The sequence below is a fragment of the Tympanuchus pallidicinctus genome, unplaced genomic scaffold (assembly GCF_026119805.1).
Source record: "Tympanuchus pallidicinctus isolate F22 unplaced genomic scaffold, pur_lepc_1.0 scaffold16, whole genome shotgun sequence".
NCBI classification, from domain to species: Eukaryota; Metazoa; Chordata; class Aves; order Galliformes; family Phasianidae; genus Tympanuchus; species Tympanuchus pallidicinctus.
In genome coordinates, this window is record NW_026294679.1 from 34393417 (window position 1) to 34405824 (window position 12408).

The following is a 12408-nucleotide window of genomic DNA, read 5'->3' on the forward strand; positions in this document are numbered from 1 at the left end:
TATTGGCAAGAGGAAGGATATTCTTTTGTATTACACATCCCCCAGGTTCTTCAGGTCGCTGTGGGAGCTCACCTGTAGCCAAGGGATAACTTATTCTGGCATTGATAGGAAGCTTGGGGCCAACCAGGCCACAATATGCCCCAGACAATCAATACTTTGAGCCAAGAAAAATAAAAAAAATATTGCCAGGATCTTCTGCACACCCCTTCCCAGCAGTGGCGTGCAAGCACAAACACGGTGCGCCTACCAAGCAAAAGGTGCAGTTAAGTTGTTATACAAGAGTTTATTGCAATTTCCAGTCACAGAGGGCAGACAGAATTTAAACACTGATTTTTTTAACTCATTGAATTGGTGCAGAATAGGGTGGTAGGAGATATTTTTTAAAAGGGAAGAGGAGAGCAGCACACCTCATCCAAAACTCATGTCACTGAGATTGTGGGAACAAATGGTTCCTTCACCCTAGGCCAACATGTAGTCTCTTCATTAATTTTTATCCATCAGAGTGACAATCTGTCTGTACATGCGCTGTGGGGCATCCTTACCCCAGTGGTGGTCAAAGTGGTTCCAGTCCGGGAAGTGCTCATGGTGGATGATGTTGGTGATACGGAAGAGCAAGCGACTGGTCTCCGGAGGCGGGTTCACCCAGTCCTGCCCACCACTCCACAGTGCAGTCGGCACTGTCATGTCTTCTATCCTGTAGAAGGGCGGGGTGGTCTGGGGGAAATGTGGTAGTTATTCATCGGCTATGACATTAATAATGCCAATAGATACTAATAGGTGTGACGTACTGTGTCTAACATCCTAGAAGACTCTAGCCACATCAGCCACTGGAGTATGTGACCCTCATCCCACACAGACAGCCTCATCCTCTTCATCCACAAGCTCCTGCCTACCTGGTTGTACTTCTCCTGATTCTTCTCCCCGTAGTCAAACTGCTTGAACTCCCCAGTTTTGGCAGTCTGAAGCAGAAAGTGTTAAGAATCATAATCGTGGAATAATTGAATCATAGAATCATTGAACAGTTTGGGTTGGAAAGGACCTTAAAGCCCATCCAGTTCCAACACCCCTGCTGTGGGCAGGGTTGCCACCCACTAAACCATGTTGTCCTACCTGGCCTTCAGCACCTCAAGAGATGGGCATCCACAGCTTCTCTGGACAGCCTGTGCCAGTGCTTCACCACTCTCTGAGTAGAGACTTTCCTCCTAGCATATATTCTAAACCTGCTGTCTTTTAGTTTTAACTCCCTCCTTCTTGTCCTATCGCTATCAGACTGTCTCCCTCCTTTTAAGTATGGGACGGCTGCTTTCTCCCTGGAGCTTTTCTGTCCTCTGGGCTCAACAAGCTCATCTCCCTCAACTTTTCCATGTAGGACAGGCGCTCCAGTCCTCACATCATCTTCACAGCCCTCTTCTGGGCCCACTGCTCAAACTTCTTTGCGTCCCTTAGAATGGCATCCCTTTTTTTCTGCACCATTCATCTTAGTGTCATCATCAAACTTATTAAGGATACACTCAGTCCCACTGTGTCATTTATGAAGATGTTGAAAAGCAGCAGTCTAAGATGGACCCATCTTCACCACTCTTCACAAACTTCCACCTGGACATAGAGCCATTGACCACAACACTCTGGCTATGATCACTCAAAGAGCTTTTGTTACACTGAATAGTCCAGCCTTCAAATCCATACCTTTGCAATATATAGATAAGGATGTGATGTGGGACTATATGAAAGGCGTTGCAGAAATCCAGGTCCATGACATCACTTGCTCTTCCTTTGTCTACTGGTGCTCTTCCTTTGTCTACTGTCACTCCATCACAGAAGTCCACAACACTGGTCAGGTACTATCTGCCCTTGGCAAAGCCATGCTAGCTGTCTCAGATCATGTCTTCACCTTGCATGTGCTTTAAGAACTCAGGTAACAAACACTCTGGATCAAGCACACTGGAGCAAAGAGAGCATCCCAAAAATACCTCCATAGGGTGCTTACCCAGGACTGTACCAGACTTCTTCACTATCATCTACTATTCTTTGGTGTAGTAATATCAAATTACTTCTGTTAACTTTACACACTATTTCCTTATCTGCTTCTAGGGTGAACGAAGCAACATTTTAAAATACCATATTCACAGATCAAAAGACATTTGCTATAGTAATTATAAAATCAGAGTAACTACCTGTCCCCAGTGGAGAAGGGTTTTTACTGATGTATAGTCTGGAAAATGAGCAAGGTATACATCCAGTCGACTCTGAAGAAAAGCAAGTATTTTCAAAGTGATTTCAGAATGATGAAAATCATCATCATAATAAAATCTGTCTTGTAACTGCTATGTAATTTTTACATGTGAAAGTATCTCTACTCTATTCAGAGATGAGTAGCTGCTTTTAAATATATGTCATAAACCATCACTTTAAAATGTAGATACAACCAGACCAGTCAAAGATGTTTTTGTTTGGTGCATAATTGATAACCACTTTCTCATGCTGTCATCTTTATCTCTGCCATGCAGAGAATATTTACCCCACAGCATCTAGGTAAAACACTTACACTCAGGGCAGGATAGGAGAAAATCACCTGGCAGTGCTTTCCAGGAATGAGGAAACCCTGGTTTTTGAATCTCAGTATTTGTTTCCATTTGTCTAGGGAAAGCTCAGGGAAATTAGAAATGGAGTGTGTCACTGTGACTAAAGAAGCTGATACACCTACTACATTCAAGTTCTTCTTGTTGTATCCACCAATAAGGAAGATCTCATTTTCACAGACTTCAGCTATTAGCATGTTGCTGCATGTCTTAGCAAGAATGGCTCTCTCCTCCCTTCCCACCAGGGTTAGTTGTTTTGTTCCAAATATTATCTGCAAGAGTGAAAAAAACAGGTCACTGCATCTCCTGCAACATACGTCCTCTCTTAGCAGGACCCTCTTGACCTCAGTCAGCATTGTCAGGTAGCTAATCAGTAAGGCTGGGGACACATTTGAGCCACTCAGCCTCACAAGCAGACTTCTCTGCATCACATCCGAGCCTCAGAACAGCATGAAGCCATCACTGTCCTTTCCACCCCATGCTGTTGTGCCCATCATCTCGGTGCTCCAAAAGTTCTGCCTGAGATAGCCAGTCTCATACAATTCATCTTCCCCTCTGTTTAAAAACAGGAACAAGTATGGGTTTAGAGTAAAACCCGTGCATGTTCAACTGGACACAGGGACAGCCTGTTGTTTGGGATCTTCAAGACCAGGCGCAGGTGTAGTTTCATTGAATGACAGCTGGAGAGCTATCACGACACAAAGGATGTGACTTACCCAAATCACTTACATTTAATTAGTTCTTTGGGAAAATGCATGGGAATAGCACAAAAAATATTACCATACCTTCAACAGTGCATCTGGTAGAAATGCAATCTTTAACACAGGGCCTTTAACATGATGAAAGGTGTAAAGAGGAGCCAAAGCAAAGAACAGCCTGATTTTCTCAGCCAGGTATGGCATGCTTGAAAATGCTATGAAACCTGAAAAACAGCAAGAGATCATAACAATAACCCCAGCAGCAACAATAGTGCCATATATGTCAAAATGCCTAGTTTGACTGACGATATCTCTGACCCGGGATCTTGTTGAATTTTTTTTTTTTTTTGTTAGAAAATGATCCTTCAGAAGGAGATTTGACTAGCAGCTCAGAGCTGGGATAGGTGGGAACGGGTGATCTTTTCCTCTGAACAAACAAACTTCTGCTGGAAGAGAAGGGGAAGGGGAGCATATCTAAAGCTAGAATAAGGCATAACACACAGTAAACTCTTTGCACATCCACCTCCTTGTTCCCACTCACCCAGAGAGTTGCCCTGAGCATGGCCAATGTAGAAAAGCTTCTCCTGCCCAGTGTGCTGTAGGATGAAATTCACCATGGCTGGGACATCATATATGGCCATCTCATGGAAGCTGGAAAGCAAAAGAAGGGCTGGAGAGGATGCCCATTTCCCACTCTCCAGCTGTTCGCAACCTCCCAAGGATTTGGGGTGGGTAACACCAGCAGCCCTGATTCCTGGCCCAATCTTCATGCTCTTCCTCACCTGAAGTCCCAAAACTCCTCCTGGTCAACAGAGAGGTTCAGGTGCCGTCGGGACCAGCTGTTGCCCCGGCAGTTTCCAATCCATACATCATATCCTGCTTCTGCCAGGATGAAGCCCAGGCTGCTATCAGGGAGATTGTCCACCCAGTCACCACCATCTAAGCTGAACCCATGCACTATCAGCACAGGTGACCTGGATCCTGAATGAGAAGAAATCAGATACTTTACAGAAGAAAATCCCTTCCTCAATGGGAAGAAAATATCCTCATGGATCTCAGTGAACATTTGAGATCTCTGTCTCTGAGATGTCAGGAAACCCTGATCCAGGACTGAGGGTTTGCCACAGGAAAGTATGTTTTGTACAGCTTTCCTCCTGTACATAGTCTTGTTTCTGAACAGGTTCATAACTATGCTATTTGTCTGGTGAAATCAACCTCACCTGAGTCCCCAGTGTTGCCTCTGCCATGGGGAATCCGGTTCACACTGAGGAAATAGCCGTCCTCAGTCAGCACATTGTACTCCTCACTGGGGTACCCTTGGAAGTGGATCTTCTCACTCTGCAGGGACAGAAGGGCAATGGAAGAGGTGACCTACTGCTGTCCAGCATGCTGAGGCTGACATGGCCGCAACATGCCATCATGGCCTGGTGTCACCTTCACATGCACCAGCAGAGCCATCTATTCTGGAGAACCACCAGAGAGTAGCCAACTTCATGCAGAAGGCATGAAGTGAGAGATACCAGCAGAAAAATTAGAAAAACTTGTTTCTGGCCACATCTCATGCCCTCCCCAACAAGGCTGATTGCAGGCAGAGAACAGGGTACCTTGGGGAGGACTCTTTCCTGAAGCACTTACAATGTTCATGAACTCCTCGGGGTTTTCATGGCTCAGTTCTCCACGTGGGATGGCATCAGCCAGCTCCTGGGCCAGGCCCAGGGCCACCAACAGCAGCCACATCTCTCTGTCACACCTAGGGGACAGTGGGTCTGGTGTGAACAAGATGGAGTACTAGGGGCACCGCCAAACATTGCCTGAGTGTCCCTAGGGGATGAAGGGGGCATGTGAGAGCAGGAGGCCACCGCGACAACCATCATGACTGACTAGGGTCTCTGCACTTAAATGTGGCCATGCTGATGTAGAATGTTGTCAGCATAAGTCTGGGGGCCACATCCATTAATGCTAACTAGTACCCAGCTTTGTGCAATGTGCATTAGTGTGTTGGTGTTGCTTCTCACCAAAACCCAGGTTTCAGTGCTTCCCAATCCAGGCCCTGTCTGGGGAAGTCAAAGACAGACCATATTACTGAAATAGCTACCTCAGCAAGCAGCACAGGTCATAAGGAGCGAGAAGCCTGGCCTGCATAGAAATTAGCAGATGTCAGAACGAGTCATTCTTCCACAGGTTATAACAATAATCTCAGCACTATTGTCCTGTTGCAAAACTTATCCCAGATTTTCATTCCAATTGTGTTTTCCTGCTGCACACCCTTCTTAGGAAACAGTTTCTTTCCCTTGTTGGGGTGGACAGAATTGTTTGTATTCAACTTTCTGTAGCATTTACTTATAAAAATAGTAAAATGTGGCAGTGAATGAGAAGCAATGCTAACCCCTTGTCCGTTGAATTTGAGGTACTGCAACAACATAACTTATTTACCTTTAAATTATAATTTTTTTTTTGTAGGCATTGACATTAAGATGGCATAAACTGCCAAAGACCAGCAAGGCTGTGTCAGAGATGCTGTGCCAAGAGAGCCTGCTTTTCTGCATTTGTCAGAAAGATTTCCTTGCCTATCCAGAAGAGCTGTAAGCCCTGCACTGCCTTTGGCCAGCCAGTCTGAGGCTGACGAAGAAGAAGTAGGTGCTGTAATGAAGAACTTGTGCGGGGGGTTCAGACTGCACGCAAGAGTGTAGGACATGCAAGCTGCCTTGGGACAAGGTAACAAGGAAAGAGGGATCTACATTTTGGTTTTCAAGGCTTGGCTGTACACAGGGTGATCTGATCTAACGCAGGGGATGGTCCCACTTGTAGTACTTGGACCAAAGACTTGCAGAAGTCCCCTCTAAAATGCAGCAGCCCATCCCCTCACCCAGCTGAGCAGTGGGCTCTGTCGGTAGGAAGAAGCACTAAGATGTTGCATACAACCTGGAGGACGTGACTGAAGGCTCTGCTGTCCAAGTCAACATCATTTAAATATTGCAATGGCACACCTCAATAGCCCAGACCTAGAACAAGCTCTGACTCAAAGCCCACAAGTGTCAGTGAGAACACTGGCATTTAGTCATTTACCCATTTATGTTTAGTAACTTGTCCTGCTATCCCAAGAGATCAAACCTTTGTGCCAAAGGAGGAAGGAAAGAGATTAGACACTGTAGCATTCAGCATGTTCATTAATAGGCAGCAGGGTTTCAGAATACATACAGGGTAAGATCACATACAGCCCAAATGAAATGATGGTCCACATCTCCTGCATGCAAGACATCTAAGTTTCATCAGTACTCCTAGAAAATACCCCAGGTACTTGGTGCATTCCAGAGCCAGCCTGCAGCAGGGCATCCCCTGCTTCCACCAGCAGAGCACTCCCATCAGATCCCATTTCATCTTCTTTGGAGGTTCTGTGGCATCTTATAGCACCTCTGAGCTCAGACCCCAGGTATTGAGGGTCCATTAACCCAGTCCTGCCAGTGTTTATCCCCCCACACTAAGCAAAGGAGTCTACTAGAAAACACCAACAGCCCACACATTTGACAAAAGTCCAGCAGTGCCTTTCTCAGAGGAGAGACCATAACACAAGCAGGATCCAACAAAGCCAAAGCTATAGATGTGGAGACACACACATGACCTCAGAAGGGACAGAGAATCAGAAAAATGTCCAACCAGAGCCATGAGGTTTGCACTAGTCCCTGAGCTCACTGCAACAGAGCTGATGCTCACAAAACCCTCACTGCTCAGATGCACAACTGCAAAGCAGACTCTCTAGAGGAAACTTCTACAGAGACCAAAATGCTCAAGCTCTTGATGCATGTCTCTAGAAGCAGAAGTGAATAGCAGGAGCAACAAAGAACACCTTTTGACTCCGTTGAAACATTTCTTTCAGCAACAGCATGAGCTAGAAGGAAAGTACACAATTCAGCTCAACCTGACCTTCTGCTCCAGGCCCGTCCGTGCAGTTGGGAAGGACAATGACACCAAGTGAGCCGGTTACCTTGGCTTATAAAAGCACACACAGAGGCTGAGGTTTGTCCATCAAGGACACAAAACCTGACCTCTCTGCAATGATGCTGCCTGCTCTTCCTCTCCAGGATAATTCAGGAAGGGTGTCCTGAACCTCAAAGAAGGCAAGGGCAAAGCAATGCATCTTGAAAGGAGATAACGAATTGTTGGGTAACAAGCATGTCATCCAGAATATCCTCATCTGACAGCTGCATTTTTTTCCATACCTCTGCATGTGGATTGCAGCCTCCTCTTCTGCAATCTGAAGGGCAGCATGATAAAAAAAAAAGCGCTTATCACTTTTTTGGTGTTGTATCACCACCTTTTCTTAGCATATTTCTTTGTCAAAGTGAAATGACTCTGGCTTGGATGAACCCATGCTTACTGTGGTTTTCATCGGCAGAATTATTGTTTTATTATTAGTTTTCCTAAATTGAAACACTTATGTGAAATAGCAGGATGTGGCACTAGCAAGAGCTTTGTTTAATTACAGGTCCTTTTCCCCACAGTCAACCAAGGTCCTGGAGGAAGTGGGCTGGTTTTGTAACACATGGTTTATTGGAGCACAAATGTCAGGACTCAGACCAGGGCTGGCAGCAGTCTGAGCAATCTGAACTGCAGAGTTTATTTACCTGCAAGCTTGTTTTGTAGTCTTTTTCCAAACTCTGCTACTGTGGCTTGTGCAAACTAGAGCATGTATCGCCAGTACTTGTGGTGGATAGAACAAATTCAGCAGAGTGTGTTTAGCACAAGGTGTACAGATTATTTGCAGGAACTTGGACACCTACGAACACCTCTGCCCATGACTTCACTGCCCTCTGCTTTCCTACTCAGTCCATATGGCCACATTTACAGCCTCTCCTGCAAAGAGAATGACTACATGCTGCTGGCAAAATACCAAGCTTGGAATACCAATGCAAGGGAGCCCTGCCCTCAAATAAACTTTCAAGAAGCAAGTCCAAGCAGGCTTGGACTTGGACCTGACAAAGCAGGAAAGGAGAGTTAAAAAAATGTTGAGAAGTGCCATATGGTTAAATAATGTTTGATTATCAAATTGATCATCCGAGGCTCCTTTTATGCAAGACATTCTTACCTCGCACTGAAAATCTTCACCAGAGTTACCCAAGAAGAATGTAGATACAAATAAAAGGTTAAGAAGTGTCAGGGAAAGCCATTGGCATGCTATTGCTGGAGAATAAGATATTTGAGATGTTACTGGATATCAAGAAGAAGAAGCTTTTGCAACAGCTTCCCATTTGGGGCAAGCTGCTTCTGTAGAGAGCAGAGAGTCTAATGACTTCTAATGATCCTACAGTGTAACAGGAATGGTATTTCCTGTCTTAATACCTCTCAAATGTTGTCCCAAGGAAGGTCATCATAACGAACCACCTTTTGCCCAGTGACCTGCAGGATAAGATCAGCAGTTGGTGAAAGGCCCAGAAATACATCTAGATTTTAGGGAAAAATCTTAGTAAATGCAATTAAGCAATGGAACAGGTCCTGGATTGCTAGAATGTTAATTTCTGAAGATGCTTAAAACTGAACAGGACAAAGCAAAGATTAGGAGTAGCCTAATCTGGCTAGAAAATTATCCTGCTTTGAGACTAGCTGGAGACTAGGGGTCTGTTCCACCTAACCTGTGGATGGCTGAACAGCAGAAACACAGCAGGAGGTACTCCCCAAGCCATGATTGACCCACAAGTCACTGGACCAAAAGACCACGGATGAGCAAGCCTCTGAGCAGAAGCTTTGGTGGGACACCACAGATGAGTGTGTCAGGAGCTTTGCAAGGTGGGGACATCTCTGTGCCCAGAGGGTTCTGTCCAGACATCATCCAGGGGGACAGGACCAGAGATGCTGTTTTTACTCTGAACAATCTGTAGAAATGAAACTAAAGAGAGAAGGGCTATGACGCCAGAGTAGAGGGATCAGGTGCATTACCTGTGAACCTGTGAATGGGTTTCCCATTTGCCTTTTCTCCTGAGATCGTCTGCACCTGTCAATGACTGTGCAGATAAAACATTACATTTTGTCTTCTCTCTCCATAGACTGCAGGAATTTCTTCCTTCAAGCATACAATCTGAGTAATACTGTGTGTGTCTGGTGGGGCTCTGCACACTCATCAATATCTGATAGTGTTTCAGGTCATTCAAAAGTGGTGATCATTCCTCACAGCTCCCCAAAACCTGCAGGGCAGCCTAAGGTGCCCATGTCTGCTGAGACCTACATTTGATTCATGGATGGTATCACTCTTGAATTCCATGTCTTCTGCCCTTGGCCCCATTCCCACGCTGGCTCATCATAAAGCCTCACAAGAGCTCATCTTAACATTTCTTTCCAAAGTTTCAGAAGTCTCCAGAAGCCTGTGTAGGGCAGGGAGATCCCTTTCACTAGAGACTGGTCCAGTGAGGGCCCATTACAACCCATCTATTTTAATAAGATTCTCTAGCACCAGGTCCAAAGGATGCTGCCTTCTTTTGTATTAAGACCAACAAGAGTAACACTCAAGAAGGGGCTGGACATCTAAGACAGGTCAGCACTTGGATGAGATGCTGGAAAGCACCTACAGGAACAAGTGTCCTTGGCATGCTGCTCATTAGGAAGGATCTCTTGGAACCCTGGAGCTGGTGTCAAAGTTGGTATCAAATAGCTAGTAGTGCTGGGCACCTTCAGGCATAAGAAAGCTGCCTCTGTCCCACCTCTCTCCCTGGTCTCCATCCATGGCACAGCCAAGACCATGTTGAGACCGGTCCTCTTGTGATGCCCGTGGATCTTTGCTCCAGCCTCCAGAGCCCTTAACATTGTTTCCACTACTCCACCAACATGGTTTGATGATCTAATACTAATCCAGCCACACCTCAAAGCCTTACCCCCTCCTTTTCACAACACTGAGCCTGCAATGGCTACCACGAGGCCTCCCCTCAGCCTGCTCTGCATTGGGCCAAGCAGACTCAGGGACCTCAGCCGCTCCTCACATATCTCAAATATCAAGCTGAGTGGCACAACTCCTGTCAAGTTGATAGGACAGAAGGAAGAGATGCCATCAGAAGGGCATTTGGCAAACTTGAAAGGTGGGCTCATATAAACTTAATGAGGTTCAACAAAGCCTAGTGCAAAGCGTTACTCTTGGGGCAGCCAATCCTGGGTATGCGTATGGCCTGGGAGAAGAACTCATTGAAAACAGCCCTGTTGAGAAGGACCTATGGGTCCTGGCTGATGAAAAACTTAACATGAGCCAGCAGTGTGTGCTTGCAGCCCACACAGCCAACTGTATCCTGGGTGCCATCAGAAGTGTGGCCAGCAAAGCAAGGGAGGGGATTGTCCCTTTCTACCCCTGCGAGGCCTTGTCTGGAGTACTGTATCCAAGTCTGGGGTCCCCAGCACAGGGTCCAGAGGAAATTCACTAAGATGGCCAGAGGGCTGGAGCACCTCCCCCATGAATAAAGGCTGGCAGACCTGGGTTTGTTCAGTTTGGAGAAGAGAGACTCCAGTGAGACCTCATTACAACCTTCCAATATTTAAAGGAAAATTATAAACAGGAGGGAAAATATTTTTTTATACAGTTAGATAGTAATAGGCTAAAAGAAGCAGCAGTGAGCTTCATTACCAACTAGAACATGTGAAGGGAACTACGAAGACTTACTTCTGGCTTCCACAGTACTGTGTCTCCTCCACTTTCTGAGAGATGCACAGCCAAACTACAGGTGGTACTGGGGAACGAATGCCCTGTACCCTGGCCTTCATCACCACCTCCACCTGCTGAGCTCACCTGAGCCCTGTTGTGGGCTACAGATGTGGGGTGACCATTTTCGAGTTTCTCTCTCAAGTGCTTTCACAGCACCCCCTGCTGTCCAGAACATTCCTTTTCCTTAGAACATCACTGTCCCAGAATGCTCAGTCCAAGACTTCTGCGTTTATGTGACCAGATAGCGGCTGGCCAAAGAGCAAGTAGTTGTGAGCAATTTAGGAAAGAGCAACTAAAACGCCTTTGAGCACTCTTGGACCTTGCAAGTCTGTGAGCAGAGAGGGTGCTTGGTGGCCTTCCTTCTCAAAGTCTCCTGCCTCTACGCTGGCTCCTGGTGTTGGTGGCCATGCAGAAAGCCCCTCCAGGAGCAGAAGGCTTTGCAAACATTGCTGTCAACTTGATGTGATTTGGTTTTTGTCAAAAGAGAAAAGCTGGCTTTAGCTTCTTTTCCAAAGGTTGTATATCTTTTAAAAAAAAAAAGCATGCTTTTAAATGGTAACGACAGCTTCAAAGCTTTGAAAAAAAATCTTTGGAAAACTGAAGTTCAAAGAATGTACACATCTTAAAATCTTTGAGAACTCGATTTCAGAACTCAAACCAGTTCAAACTTTCCTTATGCCCTAGTGGCTACCAGCAAGGCAGCTGACAGCCAGAAACAGCTTTTGCTGAGCCCTGAGTGTCCATGAGGTAAAGGAGTTTTTCCTATTAGTTCAGTGGCTCTTTGCTGCTTTACAGCCAGACAGAAGCCATGTCCCCCTGCACTATGGGCAGATAAAACCTATATGTGCAAGACATTTGCACCAATTCACACCAGTCCTGCAGGGATCTGATATGTTCCAGTGATTATGAAGCAGTTCAACTGTTTGATTTGTGGATGCCTTCAAACTAAGCCCCTTCTTTCTCTTCCTTTTGGTAGGCATTGATTGTTGTAAGAGGAAAACAAGATATATTTTGCAATCTATAAGATGAGCTTGGCTTTTAAGTTTAGAGTTATTTATTTTATCTTGATTTTGTAGAGGATTTATTTTTAATTGTTGTTTTGGACAGGTATGAAAAATATAACATTTATCCAGTAACAAATGCAAACAACAGGAAAAATAAGGAAAAAAGTTTCTTGTTTTTTTTTTTTGTTTGTTTGTTTGTTTGTTTAGGAGAAAGGAGAAGACAAGAATAAAAATATCAGCAAGTGTGTCAGATTGAAGCTGCAGTTGCTGGATAGAAACCCCTTCTGCAATGCTATGGATGACTGGATATGCAAACGCAGCCTAGATGTCCTATCCACTACAGGCTGCAGCACGCAGTCTTATTTCAGCAGATGGCAGATAAGCCTCTGAGCAAGCTGATGCTGATGCTTCAGGAGATCTCTGTAGCTGATTTTATGGGCTCATTCATGCCC

The 12408-nt window shown here is 45.4% G+C and overlaps 1 protein-coding gene across 1 annotated transcript; it reads right to left on the minus strand.

Annotated features, from left to right (window-relative positions):
* Positions 1–337: 337 nt before the first annotated feature.
* Positions 338–11052, minus strand: LOC128077581 (lipase member M-like). The gene is made up of 10 exons (XM_052677005.1): positions 10911–11052; positions 4913–5027; positions 4498–4615; positions 4060–4258; positions 3819–3928; positions 3365–3501; positions 2705–2851; positions 2175–2246; positions 894–959; positions 338–714 (listed from the first exon to the last, which is right to left on the minus strand). The coding sequence occupies exons 1-10, from the start codon at positions 11009–11011 to the stop codon at positions 484–486; spliced, it is 1296 nt and encodes a 431-aa protein (XP_052532965.1). The 5' UTR covers positions 11012–11052; the 3' UTR covers positions 338–483.
* Between the last annotated feature and the right edge of the window lie 1356 nt (positions 11053–12408).

Excerpts from the sequence above, each read along its gene's own strand:
- LOC128077581 (XM_052677005.1), bottom strand. The coding sequence starts at position 11,011 with ATGAAGGCCAGGGTACAGGGCATTCGTTCCCCAGTACCACCTGTAGTT. Across the intron at positions 4,616-4,912 it reads CCGAGGAGTTCATGAACATT|AGTGAGAAGATCCACTTCCA; the intron begins GTAAGTGCTTCA and ends CTGTCCCTGCAG. Across the intron at positions 715-893 it reads ATCAGGAGAAGTACAACCAG|ACCACCCCGCCCTTCTACAG; the intron begins GTAGGCAGGAGC and ends CATTTCCCCCAG.